Consider the following 16,676-nt stretch of genomic DNA (forward strand, 5'->3'; position numbering starts at 1 on the left):
TTCTTTTTATAAAAGCAAATTGACCATTTGAGTCACAACAGATTGCCAGAGATTGTTGTTGAGCTGCTCAATACACTGTACGAACCTCCCAACCAAGATTCTGGAGATGGTACACAGTTGGTAAAGTTTTCTGGGTAAGACAATTAATTATTTAGGTTTGAAGCTATTTATTGCTAATGACACTACAAACTAATTACCAGCTTATCAACATTCTCATCATGAAAAGAATCTGTTTACCAGCTGTTCTCTAATGAAGACTGTCATTCTTAAAGAAATAACATGAATGTACTGAAATTGAATGTTTCTCATGTATAGTAGATTTTTTTTATGGCATTATTTTAATTTAATTAGTTTTTTTGTGCCATATTAAGAAATAGGACATGGACTTTACTTTTCTGGGAATGAGCTGAGTGCGCTGATAGCAATATGCCTGCCAGTGACAGGAAAATTAATGGGATGGATAATTAAACAATTAACTGCAGTGTTCACTGACATTGCAATTTTACCATCACCTCTGCAACTTGTTGACAAAAAAGGCAAGGCTGAGAACTTCAGCTTGTCATTGTTTGAGTAGCTTTTGGAGATTCTTGTCAAAGATGGTATAAATTTGGGATTTTTAACTTTAGTTCTAAGACCAAACACTATTATAGGTTGAATTCTAAAAAGTCTTTTTGTCCTGACTAATAATTAGACCACCTGAGATATGTTTTCATAATTTTCACAGAATTTATTAAATTTGTCATAATAACTTCAAAAAAATTGCTTGATAAAGGATCAGTCAGTTCATTCTGGAACACCAATTTGTGATTTTTGGTTCACTGGGCAAAACATTTTGTCTTTTCTGCTTACTGTGTATTTGGATGCTGAGAGTCACTACTTATTCACCTTTGCTAACCACTATCCTTGTACATGTTTAATAGCAATCCTGTGCTCTGATTGGCTCTGTGATGCATGAACAGTACTTGATCAGTCTCAAATTGGCACGCTGGAATATGCCCAATTTTTGTTTGGTTTCTTAAGATGTGTAGTTTCTGTTACCTCCTGGTTGGTTCTGCTATAACATGCATTCCTTCAATGCAAATTGGCTATAACACAATTGAAGAATTTAAACCATTGTTTGTAAAAAGCAAGCATTCCTTATCTGTATTGGCTGTAATGGGATTCCGGTCCCAATGGTGCTGCTGTTACTGCAGGATCACACGAGATCAGAACTGCCGCATTATATCAGAACAGACTGTACTACACTACAACTCAATTCCAAAGTTGTGTATGTATATAAGCCTGTTACGTCCTTGAAGAGGAAGTAACTGTTTCACCTTGAATGAGCCTAAGTTAAACCAATTATTGCAGTAGCAGCTGCTGCCTTCATCTTTATCGCATCCCTATTGTATCCTCTCCTCCTGTATTCTCAGCAGCACTGCAGTTGCAAATACAGCAGAGGCTGCCAGCAAGTCTTTCATTTTGGTTTGCTGAATTGAACTCTAATTTCCTCAACTACCTGCTGTACCTATTGTACTGCAGTCCTGAATGCAGCTTCTTAATTGATTGAGTTCTAGAAAATTGAACAAAAAAGCACACTGCAGCTACAGTGGAATTAAGAACTGAAAATAAATCCGTCTGACTGGATTTTCAGAGCTTAGAAAATTTTTAGCTAAAAAATTTGGCTTTTATTTAATTCTCAGTGTCAGTCACTTATTTCCCATGCGAGCCATCTGGTTTAGTCTTGTATTCATTGAAGAGAATATGAAAAGATGCTGCAATGCCAGCATTTATTACCCATCCCTAATTGCCCTGGAGAAAGTGGTGGTAAGTTGCTGCCTTGATCTATTGCAGTTCCTGGAATGTAATTACTACCAAGTGTTGTTCAGAAGGGAGTTGTGAAATTTTGATCCAGCGACTATAAAAGGGGAACAATGATATACTTCCAAGTCAGAATGATGAGTGGCTTGGAGGTAAACTTACAGGTGGTGATTTTCAGATGCATTAGGTACAATGTTGAGTTATACAAGGTATAGCAATTTTTTTCTAGTTCTATTCCCATATTTAAATTTTAAAATATTTGATTTTATTTCCTAATCAATGCATAAAAGTTACTTAGATTATTTTTCATCTTAAATTTGCATATGGTTAAATAATCCAAATTGTTGATTTTTATCCATTACTTTTAAAAAAAATTTATTGACAATAAGTGGTGTAAACAGGCGGAAAGGATAGCATCAGTTTTACGTTTTTACTATTTTAGAATACTGAACAAGTGTCCAAGCTAAGAATGGAGGTGGCTTGCCTATGTCTGTGTGCTTGAGGAATCTGATCATGATTTCCCTGGGCTACGTGTGACCCGTATTTGGTTATTTTTTGTAAGATTTTTGTACAGTCAAATTATAGCTGATTTTTCTAAAGTGGTGTGTGTGCTCAGAATGTTTATATTTTCCTCTCTGTATAGGGCAATGGATCCTGCACCTAATCCACCTTATTTTCCATCTTCTGTGATCAAAGCTACATTGGAATACATTAGTAGCTGCCACAAAGAAAAATTTAAATCACTTGTTGCAGTTCTTTCAAAAAACCCAGTAAGTTTTTTGCACATCTGCATTTTACATTTGTTCTTTATTAGTGAAGAAATAAAAGCAGAAATGATGATGATTAGAAATTTTTAAAGGTGCTATTTTTAACCTGATCCTTACAGTAAGGAGGTTGTGACTTAACTTCACAGTTTTGAGGAAGAAGCAAGGTATGGGTTGATAATTATCATACTTGTATTTCTCTTTCAAAGTAGAATGTTCCAACAATCTTCCTAAAGTCCACATCTTTCTCACTAATTTTGAACAGTATTTTAACTCCGAGACTATTTCCACAGTTGTTAAATTGTATTGAACTCAAACCAGGCTCACATATTGCTGCAGCCAGAGCTAAATGAGCTGGTAAATGACCTCTTTTCATAGAGGGACCAAAATATGGGCAATGTTTGCATCAGTTAAATTTAAATTACTTACTGCCAGCCCTCACCTCTTAAAAGAGAAGTATATTCTGGATAGAATCAATGGTAGAAATAGTTGTGTAAGCACATGAACAAGAAGAACCCTGAATTATGGCAACTGGCATGTATCAAGGTTCTCTGATGCTGAGCTGGATGCCTTGTTAAAGAAGATTTCCAAGAGTCAAAAGCTGTGGCCCTGGAAAAGCACAGTCAGTTAGGCAGCATCCGAGGAGCAGGAGAGTCGATGTTTCAAGTATAACTTCTTATTCAGATTTCCAAGAGAGAAGCCTTCTACACATAGAGACCCTGAGGCTCTCTAGACAACTGCAGAGACAGAAAGGCAGATAAATGAGATGGTCAGTGCTTGTAGTCCAGCCCTCTGGATTTGGATATCATGCATCAGGAAGATGAATCACCCATTTTAAATGCTGCTGGTCAGTGAATACATCTTGAAGTGCCAAATGTCACGAATTCCATTGCTCGACTTGCACTGTTCAATGCATTACAAACCCCCACCTCTATAGAACATAGAACAATACAGCGCAGAACAGGCCCTTTGGCCCTCGATAGTGTGCCGACCTGTGAACTATTCTCAGTTCGTCCTCTGACACTATCCCAAAATCATCCATGTACTTAGATAAGGATTGTTTAAATCTCCCTAATGTGGCTGAGTTGACTACATTAGCAGATAGGGCATTCCACGCCCTTACCACTCTCTGCGTAAAGAACCTGCCTCTGACATCTGTCTTAAATCTATCACCCCTCAATTTGTAGTTATGCCCCGTCGTAATGCTGAAGTTATCATCCTAGGAAAAAGTCTTTCACTGTCTACCCTATCTAATCCTCTAATCATCTTGTATGTCTTTATCAAATCCCTCTTCACTGCCTTCTTGCCAGTGAGAACAGGTTCAAGTCTCTCAGCCTTTCCTCATAAGACCTTCCCTCCATACCAGACAACATCCTGGTAAATCTCCTCTGCACCTTTCCCAATGCTTTCACATCCTTCCAGAATTATGGGGACCAGAACTGTACACAATATTCCAAGTGTGGTCGCACCAGCGTTTTGTGTAGTTGCAGCATGATATTGTGGCTCCGGAACTCAATCCCTCTACGAATGAAACCCTAACACACCATATGCCTTCTTAACAGCACTATCCACCTGGGTGGCAACTTTCAGAGATCTATGTACATGGACTCCAAGATCTCTCTGCACATCCACATTACCAAGAATCTTTCCATCGACCCAGTACTCTGCCTTCCTGTTATTCTTCCCAAAGTGCATCACCTCACACTTAGTTGCATTGAACTCCATTTGCCACCTCTCAGCCCAATTCTGCAGTTTATCCAAGTTCCCCTGCAACCTGTAACATTCTTCCAAACTGTCCACTACTCCACCAACGTTAGTGTCGTCTGCAAATTTACTAATCCATTCACCTATGCCTGCATCTAAGTCATGTATAAAAATGACAATCAGCAGTGGTCCCAAAACAGATCCTTATGGCACACCACTAGTAACCAGATTCCAGGCTAAATACTTTCCATCAACCACCACTCGCTGCCTTCTTTTAGAAAGCAGTTTCTAATCCAAACTGCTAAATCGCCCTCAATTCCATGCCTCTGCATTTTCTCCAACAGCCTACCATGAGGAAACTTATCAAAGGCTTTACTGAAGTCCATGTATACCACGTCAACTGCCCTAGCCTCATCTTGGTCACCTTCTTAAAAAAACTCAGTGAGGTTTGTGAGACACAACCTGCCCTTGATGAAACCAGCTATGATCTGATTGAATGAATGACGGAACAGGCTTGAAGGGCTGAATGGCGCACTTCTGTTACTATGTTCGTAGCTAAAAGCTAAAGGAGAGCCAGATAAGATTATAAAGATACAAATCTACAGATTCTATCTAAGCCATGTGAGCATATTTTCTTATGTGGTGAAATTCAGAATGAAAGGTCATAGCTTGAGAATAAGGGGTAGCAGATTTAAAACAGATGAGGAGAAATTACTTGTCTCAGTGTTGTGATTCTATGGAATTCACTACCATAGAGTACATTGAGAACATTTAAGAAGGACATAAGCAGACTTTTAAATAGTAATGTGTTGAAAGGTTATAGGGAGCACGCAAAAATGTAGAATTGCTGCCTAAGTAAGCTCATCCATAATCCTAATGAATGGTGGAGAGACTTAAGTTGAATTGTTGGACCTGCTCCTAGTTCTTCTATTCCGATGATAACATTGGTATGGGTTAATAAGATTCAAGTTAAATATATAGATTGAAGATTGGTGCATGACATATACACTTTGATTCATTTGGGCACTGGCGTAGAGTCATACAGCACAAAAACAGACCCTTTGGTCCAACCAGTCCATGCCAAACATAATCCCAAACTAAACAAGTCCTACTTGTCTGCTCCTGGCTCATATCCCTCCAAATCTTTCCTATTCATGTATATATCCAAATGTCTTTTAAATGTTGTAATTGTACCCGCATCCACCACTTCCTCAGGAAGTTCATTCCACATGTGAACCACACTTTGTGTAAAAAAAAAAAAATTAAGCCTGTCTGTCTCTCACCTTAAAAATGTGCCCTCTAGTCTTGAAATCCCCCATCCTAGGGAAAAGACGACTACCATTAACTCTGTCTATACCTCCCATTATTTTATAAGCTTCTATAAGGTCGCCTTTCAACTTCCTACACTCCAGTGAAAAAGGCCCCGGAGTATCCAATCTTTCTTTATAACTCAAACCTTCCATTCCTGGCAATATCCTGGTAAATCTCTTCGGAACCCTCTCCAGCTTGATAATATCCTTCCTATAACTGGGTGGCAACCGGAACTGAATACAGTATTCTAGAAGAGGCCTCACTAATGTCCTTTAAAACCTCAACATGACTTCCCAACTCCCATGCACAAAGGACTGAGCAATGAATGCAAGTGTGCCAAAAGCCTTTTTAATTACCCTGTCTACATCTGACACAAACGTCAAACAATTATGTACTGCACCCCTAGGTCCCTCTGTTCTACGACATTAGCCAAGGCCTTACCATTAATTGTGTAAGCCCTACCCTTGTTTGTTGTACCAAAATGCAATACCTCACATTTATTCAGATTGAACTCAATCTGCCATTTTGCAGCCCATTGACCCATTTGACAAAGATCCCTTTTTAATGTTAGACGACCTTCTTCACTGTCTGCGATGCAACATATTTTGGTGAGATCTGCAAATTTACTCACCATGTCTTATATATTCTAATCCAAACAAAAGTGCACCCAGAACCAATCCCTTGAGAACACTGCTGGTCACATGCCTCCAGTCTGAAAAACAACTCTCCATTGTTAATCTTTGTCTCCTGCCATTAAGCCAATTATGTATCCTATTAGCAAACACACCCTGAATTCCATGTGACCTTACTTTATTAATTTGTCTACCACACAGAACCTTGTCAAAGGCTGTACAAAAATCCAAATTAACAACATCTAATGCACTGCTTTTTTTTTGGTAACTTCTTCAAAAAACTCAATCAAGTTTGTGAGATACAATTTTCCTTGCATAAAGCCATGCTGACTATCCCTGATCAAATTTTATCTCTCTAAATGGCCATAAATCCTATCTTTTATAATCACCTCCTACAAATTACAACTGAAGTCAGACTCATGGTCTGCAGTTCCCCAGTTTCCCCTTGCAACCTTTCTTAAACAAAGGTACAACATCAGCCACCCTCAAATCACCAGCACCTCACCCATAGATATAGATAATGCAAATACTTCTGCAAGAGGTCTTGCAATTTCCTCCTTTACTTCCCACAACGCTTTGGGATACATTAAATCATGTCCCAGAGATTTATCCACCGTCATATTTTGTAAGTGCTCCCAAGCTTCCTCTTCTGTCATGTGAACTATTTTTTAAAACATCAAAGTTGATTTATCTGCATTCTCTAGACTCACATTTCTATCTCTACAACAAAAACTGACACGAAATATTGATTTAGTATCTCTCCCATCTCCTGGGATTCTACATAAAGATGACGTCCTTAATCTTTAAGGGGCCCTTCTCTCTCTCTCTCTCTCTCTCTCTCTCTCTCTCTCTCTCTCTCTCTCACGTTACCCTCTTGCTCTTAATGCATTTGTAGAATCTCTTCGGATTATCCTTAATCTTATCTGCCAATGCCATCTCATATCTCCTCTTGGCCTTCCTCGTTTCTTTCTTGAGAATGTCCCTACATTATTTATATTGATTAAGGGATTCAATTGAACCAATTTGTCTATATCTGAAATAAGATTCTCTTTTATTAGCTGTGATTATGATTAGATTAGATTAGATTACTTACAGTGTGGAAACAGGCCCTTCAGCCCAACAAGTCCACACCGACCCTCCGAAGAGCAACCCATCCAGATCCATTCCCCTACACTTACCCCTTCACCTAACACTACGGGCAATTTAGCATGGTCAATTCACCTAACCTGCACATTTTTGAACTGTGGGAGGAAACCGGAGCACCCGGAGGAAATCCACGCAGACACGGGGAGAATGTGCAAACTCGACACGGGGAGAATGTGCAAACTCCACACAGACAGTTGCCTGAGGCGGGAATTCTAGAACGTCAATATTTTTATTTATTCTTTGTTTCTTGATCTTGCTAACCTTGCCCTTTGCTCTAACAGAAACATAATGCCTCTGAACTATGATCATCACATTTTTGAACGCCTCCCACTTGTCAGGTGTTCTTTACCTGTGAACAGTCTACTCAATCAACGTTTAATTCTTCTTGTCTCTTACAGTTAAACTTTGCCTTACTCCAATTAACAACTTTAACTTTTATGGAAGGCTTATCCTTTTCCATAACCATTTTGAAACTAATAAAATTATGATTGCTCGACGCAAAGTGTTCCCTCACTTTTACTTCAGACATCTGCCCTGTTTTATTGCCCTAAAGAAGCTCTAGTTTTGCTCCTTCTCTTGTCGGAGCATCCACATATTGATAAAAAAAAATTTCTTGAAAACATTTGACACATTATTCACCATCTAAATCTTTAACACCGTGGTAGCCCCAGTCAATGTTTGGAGGATTAAAATCCCTCATTATTACAACCTTATTATGCTTACATATATCTGAGATCTCCCTACATTTCATTTCTCAATTTCCCTCTTAATATTGGGGTCCTATAGTACAATCCCATCAAAGTGATCTTTCCTATCTTATTTGTAATTTCTACCCATATATTTTCACTGGACAATTTTTCAGAAATATCTTCCCTTGTTATAGCAGTAATGAATTCCTTAATGAAAAACACCACATCCCTCCCCTCTTTACTTGCTTACTTTTCTATCCTTACCATAAGCATCTTAAACTTGGAACACTGAGCTTCCAGTCTTGTCTATTTCTCAGCCAAGTTTCTGTAATAGCTATGACGTCCCAATCGTATGTTCTTAAACATGCCCTGAGTTGGTCAGCCTTACCTGTAAGAGCCCTTGCATTGAAATGAATGCAGTTTAATTCTTCAAAGTTACTACATAGTCTGACTCTTTCATCTTTCTTTACTAATTGACATCCTCCCCTCACATTCAGAACCTTTCCCATCAACCCTTCTGTTTGCACTGCTACTTAGAATTCCTCCATTCCCCCTCTCTATCAATATAAAGTTTCCTTAATGAAATGAGCAAATCTCCCTGCTAAGATAGGTTTAGGTTGGACCCATTCTTTTCAAACAGATCTTTTCTATCCCAAAAGGCATTCCAATTGTCCAAAAACCTGAATCATTGAATGATACACCAGCTCTTCAGCCATTGATTTGTCTCCTTTAACCTTCTGTTCCTTCCCTTGTTTGAGTTTGGCATTGGGAGTAAACCAGAAATTACTACTTTTAAGGTTTTTTTTTAATCTTCTACATTTGAACTGTACTAGAACTAGTACTAGAATCATTTAATGAAAGCAGTAGTGATAGCATTAAACTAATGGTGGAGAAGGAATATCATATGAGGGGAGATATGATAAATTGAAGAAAAAGGGCAGGCAATAGAGCAGGGTAACAATATGGATAATGATATCCAGAGCGTGGCTGGAGTGGAAGGGATTGTGGACACAACCCTAAGACTGCAGCAGCAGATGTAGCCAGGCAGCTAGAGGTTCTGTATCTGAATATACACAGGATTTTTAACAAAACAGCTGAATTGACAGCACAAATAAAAATACTGTAAATATGCTTGAGGTCTTTGCTGTGGAGAAATATCACAAGTGGAATCTTGCAGACCCTACCATTATGCAGTGTCAACAAGTTAATTCTTCTGCTTCCATTTTACTACAAGCAGAAACTATCTAACATCTGAGTGATGTAGCTCAGTCTGAAGTAATTCAGAGTCAGTTCACTACCATGCAAGCCTGGACTGTTAGAATGTTCAAAGGGATTTGAAGGGTCTAACTGCAGTCTATTTATTTTACTCTTTGAAACGTTGTTGGGCTTGCTGAGGAACTATCCCTGGGGAGTATCAGTGGCACCAGAACCAGACCAAAAACAATAAGTCAATATGTGAGCTTGTCTGGATGGCTTGCATCCCTTATAATCTTATATACTCAGTCAGAGCCATTTCTACTTTAAAGAAAACAACCCAAGCTTATCTAACCTCTCTTCATAGCTAAACAGCTCCATCCCAGGCAACATGCTGGTATATTTCATCTGAACCCCCTCGAATGCAGTCGCATGCTTCCTAGTGAGGTGATCAAAACTGCACTAGGCACTCTAGCTGTGACCTAACCAAAGTTCTGTACAGTTCCAACATAACCTCTTTCTGTTCTGATTCAATCTAAGGGAGAGAAGTGTAGTTCCAAGATTATTTTTTGAATTTAAGCAAGGGCAGTTATGTGTACATGAAAGCAGAGCTAGTGAAAGTGAACTGGCAATAGAAATGCAGTGGAAAATATTTAAGGGGATATTCCAGATAGCGCAGATAGATACATTCCAACAATAAAGAAAAATGCTAAGGGTCGGACTTAATAAAAATCAAAGATGGTGTCAGACTCAAAAAAATAATTATTATTGCATATCAGCAAGTCAATAGTTTGAACAGAATATAAAAAAAGCAAAAAAAATTACTAAAGAATTAATAAGGAGGCAAAAGTTAAAGTACATGAGAAAGTTAGCCAAAAATATAAAAACAGGTAGGAAAAGTTTCTTTCAATATCTAAAAAGAATAGAGATAACGCATTAAACAATAGTTCTATAAAAACTGAGAATGAAGAATTAGTAATCAAGGATAAAGAGTTGGCAGACAGATTGGCCAGATATTTTACGTTAATTTTCACCAGAGAGTTTACTAGTAACATCCCAGAAATAACTATAAATCAAAAATTTAAATGGTGGGCAGAAGTCAAGAGAATCATAATTATCGAAGAAGTAGTACTGAGTACGTTGTTGGAACTGTAAGTTGACAAGTCCCCAGCTACTGATGAATTTCATCGTTGGGTGTTAACAGAAATAACAAGTGAAATAGATGATGCATGGTTTTAATTTTCCAAAACTCATTACATTTGGGGAAGATTCCTTTAGATTGGAAAATATCTAATGTAACTCCTTTTATTCAGAAAGGGACGGAGGCAGGAAGCAGGAAACTACAGGCCAGTTAGCTTAACATCTATCATAGGGAAAATATTAGAAACTATTACTAGAGACAGTATAACAGGGTACTTCTTAACTTCAAGGTAAGTGGCTTTATGGTTTTTTTGTCAAAGGGGAATCATGTTTAATTTATTGGAGATTTACTCCTTTGAAGAAGTAACTTGTGCTAAAAGATAAGTGAATGTGTTGTACTTGATTTTGATTGCTAAAGGAAAGAACAATTAGGAGATTGTACAGGAATGTGGAATTGGGGTTAAAAATCAGATCAACTATGATTCTGTTGAATAGCAGAGCAAGCTCAAGAGGTTGAGGGCCTACCCTTGATTCTTGTTTGTATACAAGATTGTGATAGTTTTAAGTAAATTAAACAAAGAAATGTTAGCTCATTAGGTCATAGTTCAGTGTCTAAGAGACACACATTTAAAGCCTTTTTTGGCAAGACAAGCAGGGAATATGTGAGGAGAATGTTTTATGCAGCAATACGTAATGACTGGAACTTGCATAAAATGAGAACATGGAAGTAGAAATAACCAGATTTCAAATGGAAATTGGCTATGTAGCTCAATGTAATAAATTTGCAGGGCTGTGTGAATAGAGCAGGGGAATGGGATTGTCTGGGTTTCTCTACAGAGACCCAGTATGGACTTGATGGCTTTCTTCTGTGCTGTACTGACGCTCAATTTTATCATTTGTTTTAAGACATTTTTGGTGCCTTGAATTACAAGCTTTCTGAAATGTGTTGCCAACAGGATTCAATCCAGAAAATTTTGCTAGCAATTTCTAAGAAGGCAGCAGACAACAGTAGTGCCTATGAAAAGCATCGGATCCTGATGATGTATCGTTTATTTGTAAACTTGCTGCTGAAAGAGATAAAGGATGGCCTGGGAGGAGTGTGGGCATTTGTTCTTCGTGATGTCATCTATAGTCTGATCCATCATATCAATAGCTGGTTTGTTCTTCTTGTTCCTTTGAAGGTTCAGTTATGTTTAACATTTTATTCTTTATTTAATCAAATGAAAGTTACTTTTAAGAAAAAATAAATGTTCATATATTGTCTCTACCCCTACTCTGAAAGATGCCAACTGTTTTGTGCTGTTGTTTAAGCATCAGTCATACTTTAACAACTTGTTTTCCTATTTGTCAAAAAGCTATATTATCCCTGGAATGAGGATTGGTAAGGAACCACAGTTTAGATGAATTTCTCACCTGATGTATTTTACAAAAAGAATCACTCAATAGTGTTAAGGAGGTGAAGCCCTTGTTAAGTGATTCCCTACCTACCTGAAACATGCTAATTTTTTTTTCTGTTTTCCTAGCTACTCCCTAACTCAGCATAAAGGATTAACTCTCGAATCTTCATGATCTTTATACCTAATTTCCAGATTTGGCACTGCATTTACTAAACTGGGACTGGCACGGTTTTACTTACATTTAATATCTGATTCTCAAAATGTTAATCTATGTTGTGATAATTGTTCAAGTCAGTCGTGCTTTCTGCATTCTTTTGCCTTGAGGAATCATTTAAAACTAATCGTTATAACTCTAAATGAGAGAAACATTGTAAAAACAAAAGTAGTACATTGGGTCAATCATCCCTCAAAGTTGCAATTCACAAATGTATTTTTTAAAAAATCTGTTAGATTCCCATTTTTGAAAAATGACATCTGCCTGCTGATATTGTCGTGTAATTTTTAATGTTTCAAGATCTAGCATATTTAAGGCACAAAATTAATTGAGTCAAAATCATTAATCAGTTGAAATACAGTGAATGCATCAGTGTTGATGAAGATGTAGTGAACATTTAGACTGGGAGTTAGTGCTCTATTTACCAAGTGTAGTATGGGTGATTTCAGGGTTGATTAATTCCCAAACCTGATCAGTGAGAGAGAGCTTGCTGGATCAAGCACCAGTTAGATGCCTAAGCTACTGTCTGGTGGGCTTCTCCTCCAATCAGGAGTGGTCACTGAAGTCCCTGCTGTCCAATCACAAGGCAACAGCCCCTGCAACCTGAGCATTGCAGTAGTCCCAGGCTGTGAAGTTGACAGGGATTAAAATGTCACTTAGGTGAGTGCATTCTTTTTGGGAATTAAAGGAAGAGAAATATCCAAGGCAAGGACGGGAAAGTTCACCCACTCCTCTGCCTCCACCATCCTTGCCTTAAATTGACACCAAGTTGGGCAAATGGAAGACACCCCCTAGCACCTCCAACCAAAAAGATTTTGCCAGAAAAGTAACTGTTTGGGCCAGTGGTGATTTGAGGTGCTTAAGTGGTTATTATTAGTGACTAGTCAAAGACATACAACTGTAAAAAAGTAGAAGCAGAGTCAGGCCATTCAGTCTTTTGACCCTGCTCCGTCATTCATTATAACCATGCTGATCATCCATCTTCATAGCCTGTTCTGCTTCTTCCCTATATCCTTTGACCCCATTAGTCCCAAGTGCTATATCCAACTCCTCCTTACAATATACAGTCTTTTGACCTCAACTGCTTTTTGTCTGTTATGAATTCCACAGGCTCATGACTCTTTGTGTCATCTGCAAATTTGGTGATATTATATTTAATTTCATCATCCAGATCATTAATGTGCACAGCAGGGGTCCTTGCACTGATATTTGCAGTACCCCACTAATTACTGCTTGCCATTCAAAAAAAGACCTGACCTTCAGATCTTCTCATTCAAAACATAGGCAAGAAATGGGTGCCTGCCTCTCTAAAGCCAATTCACATAGTTGCTGTAAAGACCTAAACGTTTACCTCAAAATCTTGTCCCTGTATATCATTTTTCAGTCCACACATCTTATATTTTCTTCTTAGGCCATCACACAAGGATGACGTAACCACACGTAGCTTTTCTCTGTGTTGTGACCTCTTAAATGTTACTTGCAAAACTGCTGTAGACCACTGTGGAGATGCACTTGCAAGCCACCTTCATGTTATTGTGGGCACACTTATACCATTGGTTCATGAGAAACCAGAGATTCGCCAGCAGGTAAGCTGATTCATTGTATTGCCTGTTTGATATACATTTTTAATTTGCATAAACCTAATCAATTTTTCTTATTAAAACTACAACCTGAAAGTTGTAAACTTTCAAAAAACAAATAGTACCAAACTGTTGGAAAGAAAGTTGTATGTAAACAGGGCTTTAAAAAGTGGGAAATAGAATGGTAGAGATGTTTAGGGAGGAGTGTCTGGAATTTTGAGTTGGTGGCAATAGGCAAAATAGCCAAAGGGTTGAGAATGTGGTGTTGGAAAAGCACAGCAGGTTAGGCAGCATTTGAGGAGCAGGAGAATTGACGTTTCGGGCAAAAGCCCTTAATCAGGAGTGAGGCTGTGAGCCGAGGGGGTGGTGAAATAAATGGGAGAGGGGTTGGGCTGAGGGCAAGGTGAGAACAGTGAAGACGATGGAGTAAGACTTGCAAATGGATATATAGGAAGACAGAGAGCTACATCTCTGCAATTGATCATTGTAATTATAATAAGTAAATGTAATCTAATTGTGAAACAGAGCCTAGTCAAGCATATTGTTCCCATTCTGCAGCTGAATGTTTTTAACAACTTTGTGCTTCAGTGTTTTTAAGTTGAATTAAGCATTTATGAATTGTAATTGAAACTCTTTCAGGCCCTAGAATTGCTGAAATATCTAGTGATAACAAATCAAGGCAATGTGAACTTGTGCAATGCAATTAGGCATTTAGATTCATTCCCTGACCTTCCTGACTTCAGAGAGTTGCGCCTCACTCAGGAGAAAATCAAATACAGCAAAAGACTGTTCACATTTTTGGAGGTAAGATTATTTTTTAAATGAACGCTGAAGGCTTTTGATATAACAATACAGTTCCACTTTTTAATTTTAGCCTGATAATCCCTAATGGAACTAATTCTGGCTAGTGAAAAGCCTTTGTGCTCTTGTAAGTTGTGTTATATTGAATTTTCAATTTAAAATAAGATCAAATTTAATTATATTTTAATCATGCGAATTATGAATTAATTCAACTGAGTTGACCTCAGGTTGACAAGTCAGTTTAAACCATCTGTTACAAAAACAAACCCTATTTGCAATTTGAAATGGCTCTAAAGCATGTTTGTGATGATACGATCTTCAGGTTAAGTGCCCTCTGGAAGAGAAAGATACCAGTTGAATACACAAACTGTAGTAGTAAAAGTAGCCCAGTCAGCATATCAAGTTTGTTTTGCCAGTGAGTGACATCTGATAACCCTCAGCTCCAGTTTCCCATCTTTCCTTACACTCTTACTGATTAAAAATTTACCTCTTTCTTGATGAACTAAACTCTACAATCCTTTAGACAGATTCCATAGAATCGCCACCGTCTGAGAAAAAAAAATCCTCCTCATTCCCATTCTATCTGGCGACCCCTTGTTCTGACATTATGCCCTCTAGTCCTAGACTCTTCCAGAAAGGAAAATAACACTTCCAATCGACCATGTATATTGCATATTTCAAAATACTTTATTCTAAACTCCAATGAATATGAACTCAACCCCAGGGGTGGGGTAGTCCAAAACTAGAGAGCATAAGTTTAAGGTGAGAGGGGAAAGATTTAAAAGGGACCTAAGGAGCAATGTTTTCACCCAGAAGGTGGTGCATATATGTGGGCTGCGGGGAAAGTGGTGGAGGCTGGTTCAGTTGCAACATTTAAGGCATCTGGATGGGTATATGAATAGGAATAGTTCAAAGGGGATATGGACCAAATGCTGGCAAATGGGACCGAGATGGACCAAGGAGTCTGTTTCAGTGGTGTATATCTCTGACTGTGAAATTCAGACAGCAGAGGAGCAAAGTTTAGAGGAGTAATGGCCACAGAAAAAGGCAAGAAGGATTAATGGAAATGGAAAAGAGTAGCCTAGAGCTGAGACATGAAGATTCAGTTTCCCTGGATGATATGGAGTATGTTATAGCAAAGTGAGGTTATGAAAAGTTATGATATTTGCATCTTTCCCTTTATGCTATTACTTTTCTATTTCAGGAAATCAATCACTTCCTTTCAGTCATCTCCTGTGATTCATTACCATTGACGAGGCTTGTAGGATTAAAAGATCTGAAACAACAGCTGGAACTACACAAAGAAGATGTTAAAAATCTGTTGAAAGAGTGTCAAGGTATTTTATCTAGATTCTTATTGCATGGCGATCCTGGTATTAGCAAAACATATTAATGACCAATTACAATAACTTTAGATGCATAAAGGTTGAAAAATCCATCTTTTTACAAAATCTTCACTGTGGGTGGGTGTTTTCTAATATCAATAATTTGAACTTGGAAGCAGCATTGCTACTTGCAAACTCTCAATGGATTGAGTCAGATAACAGGGGTATTAAGTCACTATCTCAAGATAAAGTACTATTAATCTAAGTAAAGCACAGGAAACTTTTTTAAATGCACTTCCAACTCCTGCCACTTGGTGGTTGTCCAGTGCACTACTTGTTTAAAATGGCATGCATACTTGTGGTTTGTTGGTAGAAGGGTATGGATGACAGAGTGACCTGCTCCTGATAATTATAATATGTTAATGAGGCAGTGTGTGATTTTTGTCAAAAGTTTAGATTTCATGCTTCCACCATATTTGGATAACGAGCAGATATTGTGGATAGGGCAAGGGCAGATTTTCAGATCCAGCAGATATTTGTTTTTCCAGCATTGTCAGTGACCCCAAAGAAATGGGACTGCTTCCACTTGGAGATTGAAAACTCCTCAAGAATATACCTGCTGTGAGTTCTCAATCCTCACTCTCAGGGAGCTAGTCTCTGACCCCAGTTGATCTCTCTCTTCAGTGCAATCTAATCAAACCTCCCTATATCATTTAATTCACACCCCCCAAAAGATATGTCCCTCCTTCCTCTTCTTTCCTGGCTGTAGCAGATATTTTCTTTCACCAGCCATTTTACTTATTGTGGATTTATTAGAAGCAGCCACCTGATTTCTACCCTTCTTCCCCATAAGAAATGGGACAAGTGTTGCCGTTCATAAGTTTGTAATGCCAGAAATATCTTTATTTCTTAAATCAGTGCTTTAAGAAACTTGCGTATTATACGTATTTGTGAGTTTCAACTCATCTGCAACTTGCAA

The 16,676-nt window shown here is 38.1% G+C and overlaps 1 protein-coding gene across 3 annotated transcripts in view; it reads left to right on the forward strand.

The window, feature by feature from the left end:
* Positions 1 to 16,676, forward strand: part of atm (ATM serine/threonine kinase) — a 165,957-nt gene that overhangs the window by 60,361 nt on the left and 88,920 nt on the right. For 2 of the 3 annotated variants that reach the window (XR_006311919.1, XM_043691843.1), the window contains exons 27-32: positions 16 to 134; positions 2,444 to 2,570; positions 11,337 to 11,536; positions 13,403 to 13,577; positions 14,211 to 14,375; positions 15,577 to 15,709. Coding sequence is in view for 1 of the 3 variants with exons in the window: in XM_043691843.1 (XP_043547778.1) it covers positions 16 to 134; positions 2,444 to 2,570; positions 11,337 to 11,536; positions 13,403 to 13,577; positions 14,211 to 14,375; positions 15,577 to 15,709 (919 nt within the window). In the remaining 2 variants the exon portion in view is untranslated. Of the gene's footprint in view, positions 1 to 15; positions 135 to 2,443; positions 2,571 to 11,336; positions 11,537 to 13,402; positions 13,578 to 14,210; positions 14,376 to 15,576; positions 15,710 to 16,676 lie in introns of those variants that run through there. The other variant, XR_006311920.1, reaches the window with a different exon arrangement.

Source organism: Chiloscyllium plagiosum, chromosome 6 (assembly GCF_004010195.1).
Source record: "Chiloscyllium plagiosum isolate BGI_BamShark_2017 chromosome 6, ASM401019v2, whole genome shotgun sequence".
Lineage (NCBI taxonomy): Eukaryota > Metazoa > Chordata > Chondrichthyes > Orectolobiformes > Hemiscylliidae > Chiloscyllium > Chiloscyllium plagiosum.